This window comes from Centropristis striata, chromosome 16 (assembly GCF_030273125.1).
Source record: "Centropristis striata isolate RG_2023a ecotype Rhode Island chromosome 16, C.striata_1.0, whole genome shotgun sequence".
NCBI lineage: Eukaryota > Metazoa > Chordata > Actinopteri > Perciformes > Serranidae > Centropristis > Centropristis striata.
In genome coordinates, this window is record NC_081532.1 from 407,056 (window position 1) to 429,512 (window position 22,457).

At 37.4% G+C, this 22,457-nt stretch overlaps 1 protein-coding gene across 1 annotated transcript; it reads left to right on the plus strand.

Moving 5' to 3' along the window:
• Positions 1–1,056: 1,056 nt before the first annotated feature.
• On the plus strand, positions 1,057–21,403 carry ncmap (non-compact myelin associated protein). The gene is made up of 5 exons (XM_059352617.1): positions 1,057–1,320; positions 14,081–14,190; positions 17,090–17,174; positions 18,031–18,480; positions 20,345–21,403. Exons 2-4 carry the CDS (start codon positions 14,094–14,096, stop codon positions 18,446–18,448), a joined length of 600 nt encoding a protein of 199 aa, XP_059208600.1. The 5' UTR covers positions 1,057–1,320; positions 14,081–14,093; the 3' UTR covers positions 18,449–18,480; positions 20,345–21,403.
• Positions 21,404–22,457: the final 1,054 nt, after the last annotated feature.

The following is a 22,457-nucleotide window of genomic DNA, read 5'->3' on the forward strand; positions in this document are numbered from 1 at the left end:
AGAGTTCATTTATTATTTTAAGGATAATTAATAAAAAAAAATAATATTTTTTTCATTTTCAGTTTTTCTGACAATTTTTCCTGTTTTTCTGACTTTTCTTCTCTTTTTCATCGCTGCTTACAGCTTTAATTCATCTTGTTTTAAGAGTTAATTTCTTATTTTAAGTGTTCAACATGCTTATTTCTAGATTTAATAATCTTCATTTAATAAATCTTGTCAAGGTAAATTATCTGTCCATTCAGCAAGATCATTTCCCTCAGATTTACTGTTTGATCTGGTTTTAGACCTTTAGATTTACTGTTTGATCTGGTTTTAGACCTTTAGATTTACTGTTTGATCTGGTTTTAGACCTTTAGATTTACTGTTTGATCTGGTTTTAGACCTTTAGATTTACTGTTTGATCTGGTTTTAGACCTTTAGATTTACTGTTTGATCTGGTTTTAGACCTATAGATTTACTGTTTGATCTGGTTTTAGACCTTTAGATTTACTGTTTGATCTGGTTTTAGACCTTTAGATTTACTGTTTGATCTGGTTTTAGACCTTTAGATTTACTGTTTGATCTGGTTTTAGACCTTTAGATTTACTGTTTGATCTGGTTTTAGACCTTTAGATTTACTGTTTGATCTGGTTTTAGACCTTTAGATTTACTGTTTGATCTGGTTTTAGACCTTTACATTTACTGTTTGATCTGGTTTTAGTCCTTGTTATCAGTGTATATACATGCACAGGTGCACAGGGTCACCAATCTGAAACATGCAGTGTATTTTTAGTGTTTTGATGTTTTCTTCATGGTGTCTGACTGAAGCAGAGCTCCTCCCTCCTCCTGACGTGGGAGACGTGGAGGAGAAGCAGCCGTCCAGCAGACGACAGAGACCAGACTTTTTCTTTTTGATGTGCAGCCGGAACGCCTCGGGGCCAGGCGGACCGACCGGAAAAACCAGCTGCAGCCGACAATATTACTCTGAGAGAGGAGCAGCTACAGGCCAGGCACCTCCTCCTCCTCCTCCTCCTCCTCCTCCTCCTCCTCCTCCTCCTCCTCTTCACACAAACACTCTGATTCCCTCTGAAACCACACACACAGTCATCTCAGCTGGTTTTAGGCTCTTTTGTGTCTGTTTGTGGCTGTTTGGACTAATTCCTCCTCTCCGAGTGACTCGGTCTGACTCGCCGCTCCTCCTCCGGTCCTCCTCCTGCTGTGATTGTCGGTCCTCCTCCTGCTGTGATTGTCGGTCCTCCTCCGGTGGACTATGCCCCGAGCCGTCAGCTGAGGAGGAGCAGGAGGCTCCACCAGGAGAACCAGTCCAAGAGGAGACGCTTGGTAAGCTCCTCACATTCACTGTTTCCCTCTAAACTTCCTCTCTGCTGGTTAAAAGTCATTTTACACCTGGTTTCTGTGTGTGTGTGTGTATGTGTGTGTGTGTGTGTGTGTGTGTGTGTGTGTGTGTGTGTGTGTGTGTGTGTGCAGGTGAGTCTCAGGTGAAAGGGAATAGCTCACATTCCAGACAGGTCTCTGATTCTCAAACCGACTTTTACTGTTGAACCAGATTTACGTCAGAGTGGCAGATTAAATATCACTTCTCTTTATTTATCAGTCTATTGATCTCTGATTGATGATAAAAGGCTGTTTGATAGAAAACAGCTTACAGTTACACTGCTAAAACATGAAGCTCACCAAGTATTCTCTTCTTCTATCTACCAATAGTATCTGATTGACCTAATTTACCTCAATAATAATAATTTCTCAAAAAACGTCTTTTTGCCTTCTAACTCTTGTTTCTCTGTGTAATGATCAAAGTGAAACAGGTTCTAATAATAAAAGCTTAACACACGTGTACATAATGTTTAATACATACTGACCTCTATATCAGAGCCAGAGTCTAATTTTATCCTCAGCTGGTTGAAGGTGCAGCTGGAATGTATAATGATAATAATAGTTATTAACTATTAAACTATTAGAGGAATGACTGATGATGATCAAACAGCAGAAGAACAGGAAACTTTACTCTTCTAACAGAGACAACTCCTAGAAATCAGTTTATAAGCTGCTGAAACGAGTCAAAAACATGATGAACATATAATCACGTATATATATATATATATATATATATATATATATATATATATACATATATATATACGTGATTATATGTTCATATATATATATATATATATATATATGAACATATAATCACGTCTCCACTCAGACAGTTAGATTATCAACTAAACATGAGGAATAAATCACTAGAATGAAGCAAAAACATGCTGGAAACAAGTCAAATTATCTGCCAGTGCAGTAAGTTAATGTTTCTTTGTTAGAATTATTTAAATAAGTAAAAATATCTAGAAACTGGAAAAACAATGATGTCTGGAAATAAATACAAAAATATCTATTTTGATCAATTGTGTCTTGAAAAGCCCGACTGTAGTAACATTAAAATAAGCCAGAAATACTTGAAACGAGCACGTTTTGCTGATAGAAAATGCTTTAGAAATATCATTTAAACTCCATGCAACTAAAACTCTCAACTGGAGCCAATATTTGAGGTAAAAACTCACCATATTCAACAGTTGAAGAGATTGAAAAGATGAAAAAGCTCATAATGTCAATCCTAAAAACAAGTCTTTACACAAGACTGAAATCCCTGTGAAGAGTTATTCACTCATTTTGTGTTGTTTTATGTATTTTTTTTGGTAATTTTACGTATTTTTTGGTCATTTTGTGTCTTTTTTCGTCATTTTGTGTCTTTTTTCGTCATTTTGTGTCTTTTTTGATCATTTTAGTGTCTTTTTTTAGTCATTTTGTGTATTTTTTTGGTCATTTTGTGTATTTTTTTGGTCATTTTGTGTATTTTTTTAGTCATTTTGTGTCTTTTTTTGGTCATTTTGTGTCTTTTGAACATAAGAAGTGTAAATGAAGTGATTTTCACGTGAAGAGAGAAATGATCTTCTGTCTGACTCTGAACATAATAACCACTCTGCTGTTATTATATCGGCTTTCTTCTGTTGTCATTTTCACCTCTGATTATTTGAAAATATGCTTTGTTAACCAGCTTTAGAAAACACACTGGACATACCAGAACATACAAATAATAATAATAATAATAATAATAGAAAGAGTCTCAAGCTGCTTTTCACGATGCTAAACTAAAATCTTCATCATCAACGCTGATTGTAAAAATGGGGATTTATATCAGGAAACTCTCACTGATCTGTTAATGTTTCATCTGTTAGATTAATAAAATGTTTTAGAATGAGAAGAGCAGCTCAACGGGAAACCAGCTCTACTACGCTGTAAAAAAAATCAGTTTAATTTAGTGTAAAATACCAGCAGCTGTGGTCGCCAGAGCTTCACCGTAAAAAATACAGTGAGTGAATTTTCTACACTGTAAAAAATGTTTGTAGATGTTTGTGTTTGTAGTAAAACTGTCTAATTACATCAGAAATAGGGCGTCAAATTAAAAATTGTATATCACCGTAGTAACGCTTTTAATCACCGTAAATCAAGGAAAAGCAAAAAACTTGTAAAAAAAATTAAAAATTACTGTAAAAAATATAAAATTTTCATGTAAAATGAGCATCAGTCTGTCTATAACGTCTTTTTAAAAGCTTTAACGTGAATAATGACGTGTTTGTTCCGTCACATGACAGCTCTTTTATTTCTGTCTCCTCTCTATAAATATCCATCCGTCATGGTTAGTAACCACATGAACAATAAGCTGAGAATCTGTTGTGTAAACCTGCTGACAGGTAGTTTAACTTCTGTCTCAACTCTGTTGTTTGTTAAGAAAAGAGTTGTCAAAAGTATCGAGACTCAAACAAGTATCGATACTAAACTTTGTATCCGGATACGATACTCATTATCAAAAGTATCGAGTTTCGACAGGTTAGTGACTTTGTTTCAAACTGTTACTGATGTTATCGTAGCATTAATGTTTTTAATGTTATTATTAGCCGTTAGCCGCAGCTAGCAATTAAAGACTGACGTCTGACGAATGATTATAAACAACGTAAATAAATAAATAAATCAGGCAGGTAGTACGCCCATATTAGGTTAACTGACACCGTGTCAGTTACATAAGCATTCAGAGTTAATAAGTTTATATAAATGTTGGTGAGTGAAAAGAGTTATTTTCTCTTTTAGTCCCAGAATGAAGCAGAGAAAAGTCGACTCATCAAGCTTAACTAATATTGTGCACAGCAACAAAATATTGTTCTAATTGTTATTGTTTATTGTATTTATTTATTTTCTGCACTACCTCAGACCTGAAGCTTGTTATCATAGCTGCAGTTTCTTTTTTATTATAAATATTTAACCTGTGGTTCTGTTCATTTTTACATGTTGCATTGTTCTTGTTAATAATTTTGGGTCTTTGTTTTTATCCTTGTGGTATCTAAAATGGTATCGAGTATCTTTTCCTGAGTATCAGTATCCAGTTGAACATGTTAGTATGGTGACAACCCGAGTTAAGAAGAAGTCTATAAATACAATAACACACTGTAAAAAATGTCTGTAGATTTTAGGGTAAAAAACTTGTTCCTCTAACTTCAGACTGAACTAATATCTGAGTCTTAATAACCTGCTGCTGACTGACTGATCAAATATTGACTCCCTCCATTGATACGCCCATAAAAATGGTCTTTTTGTATCTTTTTTGTCATTTTGTTGCTTTTTTTGTCTTTTTGTGTCTTTTTTTTTGTCATTTTGTTGCTTTTTTTAGTCATTTTATGTCTTGTTTTGGTCATGATAGATAGATAGATATACTTTATTTATCCCAAGCTGGGAAATTACAGTGTAAATTAAACAGTGTAAATTACAGTGTCATTTTGTGTCTTTTTTGTCCTTTTGTGTATTTTTGGTCATTTTGTGTCTTTTTTCTCTCTTTTTAGTCATTTTGTGTCTTTTTTTGGTCATTTTGTGTCTTTTTTAGTCCTTTAGTCCAGACTGAAACCCCTGTGAAGAGGTTATTCACTCATTTTAGTTAAAAAAAGACACATGTTGTTAAAATAAGCACATAAAGCTATGGTCAGTAGGTAAATTATAGTCAGAACAAGATAATGAAGATACTATTGATAGATAGAAGAAGAAAATACTTGGTGAGCTTCATGTTTTAGCAGTGAGACATCTGGACAACAAACCGTCTGGTAAATGTCCATCATGACGCAGGAGACTGAACTAATATCTGAGTCTTAATAAGCTGCTGACTGATCAAATGTTGACTGATGAAGCTGTTGATGAACAACCAGTCCTCCTCTTCCTCCTCCTCCTCTTCCTCTTCCTCGTTGTTCATCAGGAGGAAGATGAGCTGAGAGGAATCAGCATCAGCTTTGTTTTTACCTCGTATAAAATATAAAAGAGGAAACTAAATAGTTCCCGTTGTGAAAAAGCAATAAATGATGTTGACTGAGGGAGGAAGGAGGATATTGGATGTGGCCTGTTGGCAAACAGCTGCTATGTTGGAGAACAACAAACAAACTGTTATTATGACGAAGAGGAGAAGAAGAGGAAGAAGAAGAAGAGGAGGAGGAGGAGATACGTCACAGTGATCCAGTTAGTTACACATTCCTCTGCCTAGAAACACTTAAACTATCATCAGACCTCCTTGTTTTCTTCAATGTATTGTTCATTTTAACGTCTGGTTCAACTAAAGGAACATTTAACATGTTTAATTGATAATAACCAGAATCATCATGAATAAAACCATGTTAAATGTCTAGATATCAGCTCTTACATTAAACTCTTATCAGATATTGTTGTTGTTATCATTATATTTGTCCAAACAAATGAACCTTTAGTTGAACCAGACATTAAAATGAACCAGAAACTGAAGAAAACAAGGAGGTCTGATCACTTTTAATGAGTGTATAGATGCTTCGAGCTCTGCCGCAGCTTTCTTTGGTTAGAATGCCGTGAGAATAAATTTGAGTGTTATGGTTGTGAAGAAGTAGAGTAATAAAACGTCTGTGAGTAGCAACAAAATATAGTACACATAAATAAGAACAACATTTTCAGGGTGAGCCTTTGTTTAGGTGGTTGAAATACGTTTTGTTGCAGCAACACATTGACTTGTTTCCTGTCTGTCTCCAAACACACAGACATCATCTGCTGCAGGTCACAGCCACTCTGTTCATTAGGTGATGGACAGTTTCATATCAGATGCAATGATTTACTGTTTTTTTCTTTAGTTATTTTTAACTAGATTTAGATTTACTGCATAGAGTATATTAAGATGCTGATACTCTGCCCCGCGGCTCCTTAAGAAGAGCCTCCGACCCCCGCGGCTGTTTTTTTCTTTTAGTTATTTTTAAAAATCTCCTAGTATAACAGTCACCGGAGGGATTTACTGCATTGAGTATATTAAGATGCTGATACTTTAGTACTTTTACTGTAGTGGAGTCATTTCACAGTGTGTATTAGTACTTTTACTGTAGTGGAGTCATTTCACAGTGTGTATTAGTACTTTTACTGCAGTGGAGTCATTTCACAGTGTGTATTAGTACTTTTACTGCAGTGGAGTCATTTCACAGTGTGTATTAGTACTTTTACTGCAGTGGAGTCATTTCACAGTGTGTATTAGTACTTTTACTGCAGTGGAGTCATTTCACAGTGTGTATTAGTACTTTTACTGCAGTGGAGTCATTTCACAGTGTGTATTAGTACTTTTACTGCAGTGGAGTCATTTCACAGTGTGTATTAGTACTTTTACTGTAGTGGAGTCATTTCACAGTGTGTACTAGTACTTTTACTGTAGTGGAGTCATTCCACAGTGTGTATTAGTACTTTTACTGTAGTGGAGTCATTTCCCAGTGTGTATTAGTACTTTTACTGCAGTAAATGACCTGAATACTTCTTCCTCCTCTGGTTAAACTCAGCAGTGACGTGAGAAGTTGCATGGAACATCTTTCAACATGTATTAATTATTATTAATTATTATTAATTAGTTTATTGTTCATGCGTAACTCTTTGATTAATGTGCGTCGCTCGGAGTGATTATGGTTTAGGAAACATCCTGTTTTATTCCAGGATGTTTCCTGGAGTGACGAGGTCAGTGGGAGGTGGTTTAATATTAGATTATGATGATGATGATGATGAGGTGTGTCCACTCAGATGATTCTTACTCTCCAAACCTGTAATCAGTAATCAGGAGGGTGGTTTCCTCTGAGGACACGCCCCGTTGTGAGGACTGACTCATGCTCCCTGATGATGAACCTGCAGGGTTAATGCCAGTAAATATCTGTTCACCTCAATTATTGTCAACTATATGGCAGAACAGCTTTTCTTTTGATGGAAAAACTTTTTATTTATACAGTAAAATATGGAATAAAATTACAATCTGAAACGTGAAATCAATAGTGTTAATATCATTTTACCGTAATATTAGAAAAAGTTGCACCGTATTTATTACGGTAAAGTTCTGCTGCTGGTTTTTACCATAAAAACAACAGTTGTTGTTATTTTTTACAGTGCGGTGACCTGAATATTAAACAGAAAGTAGAATGATTCCCTTTCTGACAGAGTCAACAAACCTGAAAATCTGCAATCTTTGTCATTAGAATGAATGACAGAGCTGTTGTATTATTGCATCACATTGTTCTGGTGTACCTAATAAAGTGGCCAGGCTCTGTACTGACATTGTGCAACACAGAGTTGCACAACAAACCAGCTGTAGTCTCTCTATCTACACAAGGAACAGAGCAGACAAACAGAACATTCCTCTAGTCAATTTTAGAATTTACACCAGCAGGAATGTCAACAGAAACACTGGTGAATTCCCTGCAAGATAATGATAATAATGATGATAATAATGATACTATGTCTGGCAGCTTAACATTAAAATCAACATTTGGGAAATATTGTCAGTCAACTTTGACTGTTTGAGCACCAAGAATGACTGATGCAAACACATGCTGACTCCAGACGTGATCATTTTACTTTAACTTCTAGTACGGACTGAAGCTGCTGGGAAAATTACTAGACCTCCTTGTTTTCTTCAGTTTCTTGTTCATTTTAATGTCTGGTTCAACTAAAAGTTCATTTGTTTGGACGAATATAATGATAACAGCAAAAATATCTGATAAGAGTTTAATTTAAGAGCTGATATCTAGACATTCAACATGGTTTTATTGATTATGATTTTGTTTATTATCAAGAATGTTTCCATGACTGTAGATGTAAAAATGATCAAAAAAGACAGAATGACCAAAAAATATATAGTCATGGAAATGTAAAATCATTAGACCATTGATTTCTTCAACACTTCTGGACTGGGCCGCTTCGACTTGTTCTTACTCTTCTTAACGAGCCTCGGGCCCCCGCGGCTCGTTAAGAAGAGCCTCCGGCCCCGCGGCTCGTTAAGAAGAGCCTCCGGCCCCGCGGCTCGTTAAGAAGAGCCTCCGGCCCCCGCGGCTCATTAAGAAGAGCCTCCGGCCCCCGCGGCTCCTTAAGAAGAGCCTCCGGCCCCCGCGGCTCCTTAAGAAGAGCCTCCGGCCCCGCGGCTCGTTAAGAAGAGCCTCCGGCCCCGCGGCTCGTTAAGAAGAGCCTCCGGCCCCCGCGGCTCGTTAAGAAGAGCCTCCGGCCCCCGCGGCTCCTTAAGAAGAGCCTCCGGCCCCGCGGCTCGTTAAGAAGAGCCTCCGGCCCCCGCGGCTCGTTAAGAAGAGCCTCCGGCCCCGCGGCTCGTTAAGAAGAGCCTCCGGCCCCCGCGGCTCGTTAAGAAGAGCCTCCGGCCCCCGCGGCTCGTTAAGAAGAGCCTCCGGCCCCCGCGGCTCCTTAAGAAGAGCCTCCGGCCCCCGCGGCTCCTTAAGAAGAGCCTCCGGCCCCGTGGCTTGTTAAGAAGAGCCTCCGGCCCCCGCGGCTCGTTAAGAAGAGCCTCCGGCCCCCGCTGCTCGTTAAGAAGAGCCTCCGGCCCCCGCGGCTTCTTAAGAAGAGCCTCCGGACCCCGGGGCTCCTTAAGAAGAGCCTCAGGCCCCCGCGGCTCCTTAAGAAGAGTAAGAACGAGTCTCCAAAAGTCTCCATTAACACCAGAAAAAGTCTCTGGATTTGTCTCCAGTTGCTTTCTTGAAAAATAGTCTCTAAGGGGGTCTGAAAAGTCTCTAAATATAGCAACAAAGTTGCTTAGTTGCCAACACAGCTTCACCAGCTTTTACAATGTCGCGTATTGTTGTGGCGTCCAGTACTACGTCACATCCTGCTTAGCGTTCTATCCAATCAGCAACCAGGCTGTTTTCAGGGGAGAAAAACGGCCCCGCCCCCTGGTGGTTGGTGGACTACTGGTGTAGAAAGTGTTGATTAGATCTGCAGGAGACGCATTTTAAAATGGAAATATCACCGACCATCAGGTTAATTTAATCGTGGCGGCCAAAATCATGATCACGATTAAAATTAGATTAATTGTGCAGCTCTAGTACAAAGTCTCTCCTGCCTGAACTTGGTTGCATCAGTTGCCATTTCTGCAAAGAGTTTGTCTGTTTCCTGCATCTTTGTGCTGGTTGGGATTTAATACATTTAATTGTCAAGCTTTAATCTTCATGTGTATTCATATTTAATGTATATTTACTGTAAACAGCTGACTCTAAAGGCTGATATCTGGACTGTAATACAGAGTTGTCTGAGGTAAACCAGAGCAGAGGTGTTTAACTTCCCTCACCAGGATCGGCTGCTCACTTATCAGCAGCTGTCACCTCTGCAAACAGAAACATGATGTATGTCATTACTAATCTGATGCTTAATAGTGAGTCAACACGCTGAGAGGTTGTTGGGCAATGTTTGCTGTGCAGCAGGAAGCTGGATAACACCTACAGCCAGGTATCCAGGCTCACATTCTGATCCACTTTCTCATTGAGTCCTATTACAAAAGAGTCAAGATGTCAGTTTGTGGAATATTTCTAAAAGTCTTGAGCCGTTACAGTTCTGAGCTGCTGCTCTCTGAGTGACTGTGGCCTGTTAATGCTCCTTTTACGATGTTTCCAGCGTGGAGGTGAATGTAAACTTTTCCGCTCCATTAAAGGTGAAGACAGGAAACAGTTTCTGTCCATACGTTACCTCCAGAAACACAGGAACCAACGAGTCACATAACCTCTGGCAACAAAACACATTCTGAGTAAAGGAAGTGTTTTACTTCTTCTGGTATAGCCTACATTTAAAAAAACATATATATATATATATATATATATATATATATATATATATATGCAGTCGTGGAAAAGTTAGACCTCCTTGTTTTCTTCAGTTTCTGGTTCATTTTAATGTCTGGTACAACTAAAGGTTCATTTATAATGATAACAACAAAAACATCTGATAAGAGTTTAATATAAGAGCTGATATCTAGACAGTTAACATGGTTTTATTGATAATAACCAAAATTATTATCAATTGTGTCTTTTTATTGGTAATTATACGACTTTTTTTGTAATTTTGTGTCATTTTTTTGGTCAATCTGTGTCTTTTAGGGTCATTTTATGTCTTTTTTGTTCATTTTATGTCTTTTTTTTAGTAATTTTGTGTCTTTTAGGGTAATTTTATATATGTTTTATATGGATATATGGCCCAGCCAGATGTGGGTGTGATATCAACCTTCTCATGTAACTCTGCAGGAAAGTGAATACGTGTTTCACAACATGTCCAACTATTCCTGAACAATGGAGGTTTCTGTGGCAGAAAGTAATTAGGCTAGTATGTGTGTGTGTGTGTGTGTGTGAGAGAGAAGAGAAAGTGTGTCAGCTAATCTTTCAGCAGCAGCTAAAACACCTGAAACACTCTGCAAAACACATGAAGCTCACCAAGTATTTTCTTCTTCTATCAATAGTATCTTAATTATCTTGTTCTGAGTATAATTTACCTACTGACCATAGCTTTATGTGCTTATTTAATTATTAGTATTATTATTATGTGTTTATTTAATTACCTTATTGTGTAAAGACTTGTTTTTAGGATTGACATTGTGAACTTTTTCATGCTTTTCAATCTCTTCAACTGTTGAATATGGTGAGTTTTTACCTCAAATATTGGCTCCAGTTGAGAGTTTTAGTTGCATGGAGTTTAAATATTTCAAAAGCATTTTCTATCCACCAAAACACTTCTAGTTTCAAGTATTTCTGGCTACGTTTGGCCTTTTCAACCCACAATTAGTCAAAAATAAATATATTTGTATTTATTTCAGGCTATCATTGTTTTTCCAGTTTCTAGATATTTTAACTTACTTAAAGAATTCTTCCAAAGAAACATTAACTTACTGCACTGGCAGATAATTTGACTTGTTTCCAGCATGTATTTGCTTCATTCTAGTTATTTATTTCTTATTTTTGTCAGCTGGTTTTTGCAGTGTGTATCAGTGAGGTTTGTTTTACTGGTGTTGTGCTGCTCTATCTCTATCTATATCTGTCTCTGTATCTGTATCTATATCTGTATCCATCATTCATTCATGTCTTCCTGTAATGCTGTAGTGTTTCTAGCTCCTCTGAGTGTTTCTGATGTGTGTCAACAAGCTCTCATTACGTTACGCTGCTCCATAAACTCAATCAGTCTGCTGCTATAGAAATAGAAGGCTTTGCATACTTTCTGCTGAATGTAAATGTAATCAGGAGAGCAATCATCTCTTCCTGGTGTGTCAGGATTCCCACCTTTTTATAGCCCATGCTAATTTTATCTGCTTGAAGCTGCGTTTCTCTGCAGCGACGCAGTTTAACGTCACAGCAGCTTCATTAACGTATCAGAGCGTTGATCTGCTGCTGGAATCATTAAAAAGTAGCGTTGCTAAATGAGACGTCCACATTTCTGACAGTTAAAGTAATAAAATGTTAACGCACAAGATGATTCGTCATCAAAGCCAAGTCCTTTTTATTTTATTTTTTTAAGATACAAAATCAATATTTTTGCAAAACTTTTCCCATCATTTTTCAACACAAAGTCCTTATTCTGAGATAAGTCATCATTTGGGGGGAAATAAATCATATAATAACATATTCTGAGATAATATGCCGTGATTAAATAAAGGCAGGATCTTTTTATTTTCATCACCTGTAAAGTAACTAAAGCTGTCAGATAAATGTAGTGGAGTAGAAGTATAAAGTTACATAAAATGGAAATACTCAAGTAAAGTACAAGTACCTCAAAGTTGTACTTAATACAGTATTTGAGTAAATGTACTTAGTTACTTTCCACCACTGCAGGTAGGTGAGACAACGTCTTTATGAAGGTAACAAAACTGCAAAACCATGAAAAACTGCTGCTTTTTCATGTCGGAAAAAAAACATAAAAATTGTCTTTTTTTGGTCAATTTGTGTCTTTTTTGTTCATTTTACGTATTTTTTGTTCATTTTACGTTTTTATTGTTCATTTTACATCTTTTTTGGTAATTTTGTGTATATTTTTTTTGGACAATTTGTGTCTTTTTTGGTAATTTTACGTTTCTTTTGGTAATTTTGTGTCTTTTTTGGTCAATTTGTGTCTTTTATGGCCTTTTTACATCTTTTTTTGTCAGAGTTGTTTTCTGCAATGCATTGTAATGTCTGGTAGAACTCAAGGTCCATTTGTTTGAAGTATGAGATGATATATTTCATATTTATGATGTAAATGTGAGTCATGTTCAGTGACTCATGGTTTCTAACCTGCGTGAGAAGAGGAAGAGGAACTGGGTGATGATGACGATGATGCTGGTAGTGGAAAGTGAAGTACGAGTGACATTTGTGGAACAAAGGCTGAGTGGAAACCTCCACCAGCTCTTATCATCACGTTCTTTAATGGAACAGAGTTCCTGCAGGCGGAGTCATTTGATGTGAAGTTTGCATGAGTTGTAATCTCCCAGCATGCAAATCTGCCTCAGTAACGAGAGGAGAACCTGACAGGATGTTTCCTCAACAGCTTCAGGGATCCAGAGGAAATCCTCCTGATACGGATCAAGATTATAATGTGTTGAGATCAATGAGAACATGAACATCTGACAAAGTCATGGAAAAACTACTAGACCTCCTTGTTCATTTTAATGTCTGGTTCAACTAAAGGTTCATTAGTTTGGACAAATATAATGAGAACAACAAAAATATCTGATAAGAGTTTAATTTAAGAACTGATATCTAGACATTTAACATGGTTTTATTGATCATGATTTTGGTTATTATCAAGAATGTTTCCATGCCTGTAGATGTGAAAATGACCAAAAAAGACACAAAATGACCAAAAATAGATGAAAAAAAAGACAATAATAGATGTAAAAATGACTAAAAAAGACACAAAATGACAAAAATAGATGTAAAAAATTATCAAAAAAGACACAAAATTACCAAAAATAGATGAAAAAATGATGCAAAATGACAAAAACAGATGAAAAAATGACCAAAAAAGACACAAAATGACTAAAAATATATTTAATCTTACTTATATTTCAGTTTTTTCAGTGTGTGACATAATGTCTGAACGTTGTTTCCTGTCTGATGATAATAAACGTCTAATATCAGGATGTTTTTACAGCTTCAGTAGAGGTGACAGTGATGTATGAAGCTGCTCTGTGAGCTCAAAGCTGCAACATAAAGAACAAACAGAGAATCACTCAATCACGTCTTTACAGTCAGTCTGAGGTCAGACTACAGAGAAGTTCACATGGAGAACCAGAGGAACCAGAGAACAGTCTGGTTCCTCTGGTTCCTATAAAACATCTTTCACTCCCTCTGCTCTGTATGATGAGGATCAGAGACACACATGAACAAAATACTCAGAATTATGAGCCATCAGTCTCTTTCTAACAGATTCTACCAGACTAACTGAATGTCCCCTCTGGGATAAATAAAGTCATTTTGATTTGATTTAAACACAGAACTACTGTATGTGTTTGATCCGGAAGAGATTATTTAGAATTCTGAGAATAAAGTCAGAATTTCTGAGTTTAAAGTCAGAAGTGAATATTTAGTCTGTGTGTCTGATCTTCTGCCACCTGTCGACTGTTTATTAAATGTATCACACCATTATTTCATCTGATATTCTTGCTTCATCTTTAGCAAGACCGCAGCAGAAAATAAGACCCTAAACTGTAGCGTTTCAGCTGACTAAAGTGTGTGTTTGTTTGTTTGTTTGTTTGTTTGTTTGTTTGCAGGTTATTGCTGAAGATGTCAGCTTCAACCGTCTCTCCTGTGACCAACACGACAAACGTCCCGTCAAACACCACCGCCGTCACCAAGACACAAGAACAGATCCTCATCCAGAGTGAGAACACGCCTCTGTTTGTTTGTTTGTTCGTTCTTTGTTTGTTTGTTTTTAATATTTCTATTAGGTGGTAAGGCACATTAGAACAGGAACCAACGTTGTAATTACATGGAGTATCACATCAAAATCATGATGCACTGCAAAAAGCCTCCTCTCAAAAAGAAGTGGCAGGAAACTAAACACCCTGAGGACCTTCGCAGCTACCAATCTCTTCTTGCTGCCTTCTCATCTCTGATCTCAGCTGAAAAAGATCTTTCTATCAGAACAAGATCCAATCCTCATTCTCCAACCCCAAGAAGCTCTACTCCATCTTTACAAACCTCCTGGTCCTTCTCGCTGTGACTGAACAGCTTCACAAGGCGAAGGCGGCCTCTCTCTCATCTGTTGTGGTTCTACTGGACCTTTCTGCAGCTTTTGACACTGTGGATCACCAGATCCTCATCTCCACCCTTCACCACCTGGGAGTATCTGGCTCTGCCCTCTCTCTGCTCAAATCCTATCTCAAGGACCGCACCTTCCGTGTAACTTGGAGGGGTTCTGTTTCAGAACCCTGTCTACTCACCACCGGGGTCCCTCAAGGCTCGGTCCTTGGTCCGCTCCTCTTCTCGATTTACACCAACTCCCTTGGCTCCCTCATCCACTCGCATGGCTTCTCCTATCATAGCTATGCCGACGACACCCAGCTAATCTTCTCATTTCCCCAGTCTGAAACACGTGCAGCAGCACGTATCTCTGCATGTCTGGCCGACATCTCCCAGTGGATGTCCTCGCACCACCTCAAACTCAACCTGGGCAAGACTGAGCTACTTTACCTCCCAGGGAAGGGCTCTGACCTCTGACCTCCACATCACTGTCCAGAACACGGTGGTTGCCTCCACAGAAACCGCCAAGAACCTTGGCGTAACTCTTGACAACCAACTGTCCCTCTCAACAAACATCACCGCCACCACCAGATCTTGCAGATTCTTGCTGCATAACATCAGGAGAATCCGCCCGTTTCTCACCCAGAAGGCAGCTCAGGTCCTGGTCCAGGTCCTGGTCCAGGTCCTGGTCCAGGCACTGATCATCTCACGCCTGGACTACTGCAACTCCCTCATGGCAGGTCTGCCTGCCAAAGCCATCCGACCTCTGCAACTCATCCAGAATGCAGCTGCTCGATTGGTCTTCAATCTTCCCAAATTTTCACACACAACACCTCTCCTCCGCTCCCTCCACTGGCTACCAGTGGCTGATACGCTTCAAGACTCTAGCTCTGGCATACTCTGCTGCTAACGGTTCAGGTCCCACTTACATCCAGGACCTTGTCAAACTCTACACCCCTGCCCGTCCTCTCCGCTCTGCATCAGCCAAACAGCTGGCGACTCCCACCCTGCGTGGGTCAACTCGCCTCAAAACCTCCTCCAGACTTTTCTCTGTCTTGGCTCCCAAATGGTGGAACGAGCTCCCCACCGACATCAGGACCTCAGACAGCCTGGACATCTTCCACCAGGCTCAAGACCTATCTCTTCCAACAATACCTCGGTTAAGCCATGGTCACCTAACAGATATACTAAAAAAAAAAAAAAAAAGCTCTTCTTCTTTTCTCTTCTTTTCTTCTTTAACATATAGCACTCCTTAGCAATGACAGTTAGCTCTTAAAGTTCTGTACTTACTTGATTCCTGTGGTCTATGTCTAGTACCATCAGGTTGAATCACTTATTGTAAGTCGCTTTGGACAAAAGCGTCTGCTAAATGACATGTAATGTAATGTAATGTAAAAGAAGGAAAAAGTACAAAAATTAGGTGTATTTTGTTTAAAAATATCAAAATTATCTGCAAATGGAACAAGAAAATGTTTCTTGTTAAATGTTTAAATATCAAGAGTCAGTTTAATGTGCTAGTTAATTATATACACACTACACAACAATACACACTTCTATTGGTTCATTGATCATTAAACTATTGATTAGATTAGATTAGATTTGACTTTATTAATCCCACAGCTGGGAAATTTCTTTGTTACAGCCGCAGAAAATCACACAATTTTAAGGTAAGATAAAAAACAATCTAAGAAAAGACATTTAACAATATACAAAATATACAAAATAATAATAATAATATACTATATACAACTAAGTGCAAATTAAGTGGAGAATTCCATCTGGCTGCTTGTTTTAATATGTGAAGAGGTCAAATTATGTCAAAGTTATGATTTATTAGTGATGCTTGAAATAAGAAATTATTACTTTGAAATAGCAGTTTTATACATATATGACAAAAAAAAGACACAAAAAGACAAAAAATTACTAAAAAAAGACTTTAAAAAGACACAAACTGACTATATAGTTGTAAGTGTTGGTGAAACAGCTTTGTGACTGTTGATATTCTAGTTTCCAGCATGTATTTACTCAGTATAGGTGATAAAATCTCAGTAACAAGCTGTAATATCTGATTTAGATCATTAAGGACCAAAACACTTCAAACAAGTCAAACAGTCTAAAATAAAAACTGCTGACTAAGAAGAACTATCTGATCAGACATTAATAAGCAGATATCCCCTTGATCTGAGGTATTTAATCTGACTTAGAGCTCAGTTTTTATCAGTGTGAACATGTGTTTGTCTGTTTGTTTGTTTGTTTGTTGTGTGTTAGTGATAAACCCGCCCTGTGACTGTGTTTGTTGTGGACACCATGAGAGATTCCCTCTGGCAGAGATTATAATAAAGTAAATGAGCGGATGAATGACGGTGTGTTGCGTCATCAGTCTGATCTGATGGTTGTAGAGCCTCCCTGAGTTATGAGGAATATGTGAAATATGTGTTGTGTTAGCCGTTGCTAAGCTAGCTGAGGACAGCAGCCAGCAACCAGCTCTGATGGTTCTGATGGTTCTGATGGTTCTGATGGTTCTCTGTGTGTTTCAGGTTCTGGAGCTATGATCGCTGTCATCGTGCTGGGCATCATCATCATCCTCTCCTTCTTCCTCATCATACTCAAGACCTACAACAGGTAGAACCACATTCCTCTCTGACGGAACCGTTCCTGTAGAGAACCAACAGACAGACAGCTGATATTTATATCTCTTCAAGGAGAAACCAGACACCTGCAGCTGCTTTAATCTGTTCATCAGGAAGATAGAAACTCATATTGACACGTCAAAGTTCACAACCTTCTTAGCTTCTGACCCTTAAAAACCCTCTAAAGTCTCTAGAAGCTCCAGATCATCCAGACTAGAAAACAAAGCAGCGTGGAGCCCGACTGTAAATTTACCTCTAAAGTTCTGGCTGTTATTGAGCATGAGAGTGTTTTGAAAGTTAAAAAAAAAAAAGATTAAAAATTCACATGTCTTTTTTGGGTCATTTTGTGTCTTTTTTAAGTCATTTTGTGTCTTTTTTAAGTCATTTTGTGTCTTTTTTTGGTCATTTTGTGTCTTTTTTAAGTCATTTTGTGTCTTTTTAAGTCATTTTGTGTCTTTTTTTAAGTCATTTTGTGTCTTTTTTTGGTCATTTTGTGTCTTTTTTAGTCCTTTAGTCCAACATAAAATGTGATTTTGAATCTTTTTTTTACTTTCAAAACACTATCATGCTCAATAAAGAATTTTAAATGTTGCAAATTATTTGGTTCTTACTAACATTAAAAAAAACCCTTTAGATTTACAAGTGTTAGGTCATTTATCTGGTTTTAAGAGTTAAATTATTATTTTAAGTGTTCAACATGCTTATTTCTAGATTTAATAATCCTAATTTAATACATCTTGTCAAGGTAAATTATCTGTCCATGCAGCAAGATCATTTCCCTCAGATTTACTGCTTTATCTGGTTTTAGACCTTTTCTCAGTGCAGTAACATGTTGTGTGTGTCTCCAGGAGGACTCATGCCTCCAGGGTCCTGGGGGCCAGTGGAGGCTCTAAACCTCGTCCCAAGACGTCTGTAGGCAGCAGCCTGCCGCTGAGCACCATGGGAGTCCACTCGGTGTCCGGCAGCATGTCAGAGAACGGCCTCCAGCTGCCCCGAGCCTCCAGCCCGGCCCAACAGAACGGCTTCACGCTGCCCCGAGCCTCCAGCCCGGCCCAGCAGAACGGCTTCACGCTGCCCCGAGCCTCCAGCCCGGCCCAACAGAACGGCTTCACGCTGCCCCGAGCCTCCAGCCCGGCCCAGCAGAACGGCTTCACGCTGCCCCGAGCAGAGCTCAGCAGCCTGGAGGAGAACCAGATAGAACAGGGCAGCACCACCAGCCAGTCCACCGCCATCACCATCCACGACACGTCTATAGGGAACACATAGCAGCCAGGCAGGCCTGCTACAACTAGATCTGAGTAAGGTTTAATATCTTAGATCAATAGTTCTTCTTAGTCAGCAGTTTTTATTAGGGCCTCGGGGCAATCGCACCAGCACTGGTCCCATCCAGCAATATCTGATGGGACCAGTGCTGCACTACTGTTATACTGTGGATTTCTTCTTCTTCCTCTTCCGGACGCAGTTTCGTCCCGCTACTAGTCCTACAACTTGAAGAGTTGCAGGACAAATTATATATCAAAACGTGCGGTTTGATCGGGATCGGTGTGCTATTACTTTTCTCTACAGAATACAAATTTTTCGTGACGTAAGTCGCAAAAACTGCCCAAAATTTTGCATTGAAATGAATGGGATGGCCGACAAAAAATGAGCGAAAAAGAACAATAATTGGAGATTTTTAAAAGTCTACTTCTCCGGCATAATTTCACCTAGAGACTCCATTTAAACTTTAAACAGTAGACACAAGTCTTGTGTATCGGCGTATTAATCCACGTTTCGATAGGTCATATAGTTTTTTATCAATCCCTGTTCAATGACCATGATCATTTTTGGAGAAATTCTGAGATTATAATGGGTGTGTATTGCACGGAATGTTCGTGTCATAATAATACATTTTAAAACTGCGCTCCAGGCCGCAAATTCCACTCTACAGAAATAATTTATACATAGAAACATAGGAAAATTAGTCTTCTCCCTCAAAATCCTCTGGTAAAGCTGTCAGAGTTATAGTTTGGGCGTAGGACGCACAGATGATCCACCAACACCACCAACAGCCTCATTGGCTCCCATATTAAAAACACAGGGAGATTTCTGAAAAAGGGAGATCTAACATTTTTTTAGATCGCTCTAACAAAGCTATTTTTTAATTTTTCTTAAAAAAAAACATATGTAGACGTTCAGGAAGAACTCAGGACGCTCAAAGTGAAGTCAGATCAATGATAGGTATTATGGTTTTGCCAAAAATGCTTTCTGTTCGAGGCCAGAAATTCCAGTCTGTCCACCTCTGGCTGCTGTCACTGAGCCGGAACAGGTGCCAGTTAATTCTGTTGATTGCTTTGATCTTTGATGTGATTACAGTTACAGATACACACACACATGCGCGTAAGCGCGCACACTCCTCACACATGCATACATATGCTTCAAAAACACACGCGCACACACACACACAGAGGTAACTTTATGCGATTTTCGCTACACACACAAATGTGCGGGCAAGCGCGCACACTCCTCCAGATACACGTTTCACACACTCACTCACTCACACACACACACACACACACACACACACACACACACACACACACACACACACACACACACACATTTTGAGGTTAAAGGGCATAGTTTTAAATCTCTGAAGAATCTCATCATAGTGTACACACACCGGCAGTAGCCCCCGTGGCCCTTTCAGAATTCCCCCAGAGGAAATTTTCTAGTTTTACACTGTTTCACTTGTTTGATATAAAGATTTCATGGCTTTTGCCTCATTTCAAGAATTTTAAGAAAAATATTCTACATACAGATAAAAATCTTTGTAGCTGTATGAAGAAAATGATTTTGAAGAAAGTCATTTTGTGTCTTTTTTTGGTCATTTTGTGTCTTTTTTTACTCCTTTAGTCCAACATAAATGTGATTTTGAATCTTGTTTTTACTTTCCAAACTATCATGCTCAATAAAGAATTTTAAATGTTGCAAATGTGACCAAAGAAAAAAAAATCACTTGTTATCAGTTAGAATACACTAATTCTAAGGTATTTGTGGTTCATTGAGATTAGATATTTGGAAAGTCTTGACAAGACAAATTGTATTGTTCCATTGGCAGATAATTTTGATATTTTTAAGCAAAATAAACCTAATTTTTGTACTTTTTCCCTTGTTTTTCAGAGCTGACTTTTTGCAGTGTGGTCTAGAGAACCACAGGGACCTAACAGACCTAACAGGGACCTCAGACTGTCTGCGGACTGAATCCTGGGACCTCAGAGACGATCTCCGCCCACGGAGCCGCTGAATATCCATCAAATCCATCATGAAGAGACTGTAAACAGACATGAAGGACGCTGCATGATGAGACTTCCTGGAGAAGGATTATTATTGTCGGCTGCAGTCGGAGTTCACCGTTAATATAACAGCAGTTTGCACAGCAACAAAAGGTCTAAAACCAGATAAAACACTAAATCTGCTGCATGGACAGAAATTAAGATTATCAAATCTAGAAATAAGCATGTTGAACACTTAAAATAAGAAATTAACTCTTAAAACCCAGATCTAGATTTAGTGTTTTTACCTGTTTTTTAGAAACACCTTTTTTGCATTTTGTAGTTTTTGCCGATCACGACTAACACGATGAAGAAACGTTGCTCTAAGGGAACATTTGAGTAAATGTAGGATCAGTAAAAGCTCCAGAGAAACGAGGAGATAACTCACTCTGTGTGTTTGAGGGAAAATGTGTTGATATTTCAGATTTATTTTATTATTTGATCATAAATCTGGTTCATGTTGCATTCTACTGTATTCAGATTCTCTCAGATTAGTTTTTGTTTCATAAATCTATAAAATGTCCTTGTATTTTTTTACCTTGTATATGAAGAGAACACAGAGATATTGTTGGAGACATGTGGATGTCAGTTTATTATTAATAATAATAATAATAATAATAATAATAACTCTGATGTAAATCCTTTTTTTAGTCTGACGCCAAAGGATTTTGCACTTTATTTGCTCCCTGTGTTTGTATTGTTTGTGGTTCTTTTAATGAAAATAAAATGTAATATTTCTAATTGTGTCTGAGCTGTTTGTTAGAATTAAGAGACATTCATACGAAGGACAAAACGATATGAAATGGGGAAGATTATTAAAATCTTATGAAACCTCAAAGACTTAAAGTGAGGAAGGTTTTTGATCTGTTTTTCTTATTTTAGTCTGATGGAAAGAAAACAACCAACATTCACATTTAGAGGTTTATTTTACCATTATTGTCTATTAGATATTTAGATAATGCCTCATTTGAGCATTTAAACCCAATTTTAGAAAACTTGTAAAACAAAAATAAAAAATAATTGTCTTAATTGTAAGTATTCAACTGGGGAATATGCATGTTGATATCTATAAGTTAACTCTTTTTTATTTTTTATTTTTTTACCCTATTTTCACTTGTCTTGATGGCATTTTAAATACATATTTTCAAGTATTTTTAAAATAGGCTTTCTCTGAGCCTGTAATAACGCGTACAGACACCAAACTTTTCCGTTTCATTTTATATTATATCCTTAATAGTCTGATTTATATCACATTTTATTACTGAAATGTGACAATAATCTTTTGACTCAAATTTACAAACAAAATGAAACATATATATGTATGATGGTGATATCTATTAGTTATTTTTATTTTTAGTTGTTACCTTGTTCACCTTAAAGTTGAAAAGAAAAGAGAAGGAGTGAGGTGAATATTGCATGATCCTGATTATAGTGTTGTATATGTATATATATATATATATATATATATATATATATATATATATATATATATATATATATATATATATATATATATATATATACATATACATACACATTTATATACATATATACATATATTTGTTGTTCAACGATATCCTGGGGGAGTGTGTGAAAATCGTCATGTATACAATATAATACATATAATATAAATGTAAGTAATCAGCTGGGGATGTTTCATGGTGATGTCTATTACTTATTTTTATTTCTAACCCCTCACCCTTCTTCACCTTAAAGTTGAAAAGAAAAGAATAAAAAGAAAAGAAAAGAAAAGAAAAGAAAAGAAAGGAAAAGAAAAGAAAAGAAAAGAAAAGAAAAGAAAAGAAAGGAAAAGAAAAGAAAAGAAAAGAAAAGAAAGGAAAAGAAAAGAAAAGAAAGGAAAAGAAAAGAAAAGAAAAGAAAAGAAAGGAAAAGAAAAGAAAAGAAAAGAAAAGAAAGGAAAAGAAAAGAAAAGAAAAGAAAAGAAAAGAAAAGAAAAGAAA

What these genes read in the sequence shown, in the direction of transcription:
- ncmap (XM_059352617.1), top strand. Translation starts at nt 14,094, where the DNA reads ATGTCAGCTTCAACCGTCTCTCCTGTGACCAACACGACAAACGTCCCG. An exon ending in AGAACAGATCCTCATCCAGA is followed by an intron (nt 14,191 to 17,089) that starts GTGAGAACACGC and finishes TGTGTGTTTCAG; the next exon opens with GTTCTGGAGCTATGATCGCT. An exon ending in ATACTCAAGACCTACAACAG is followed by an intron (nt 17,175 to 18,030) that starts GTAGAACCACAT and finishes GTGTGTCTCCAG; the next exon opens with GAGGACTCATGCCTCCAGGG.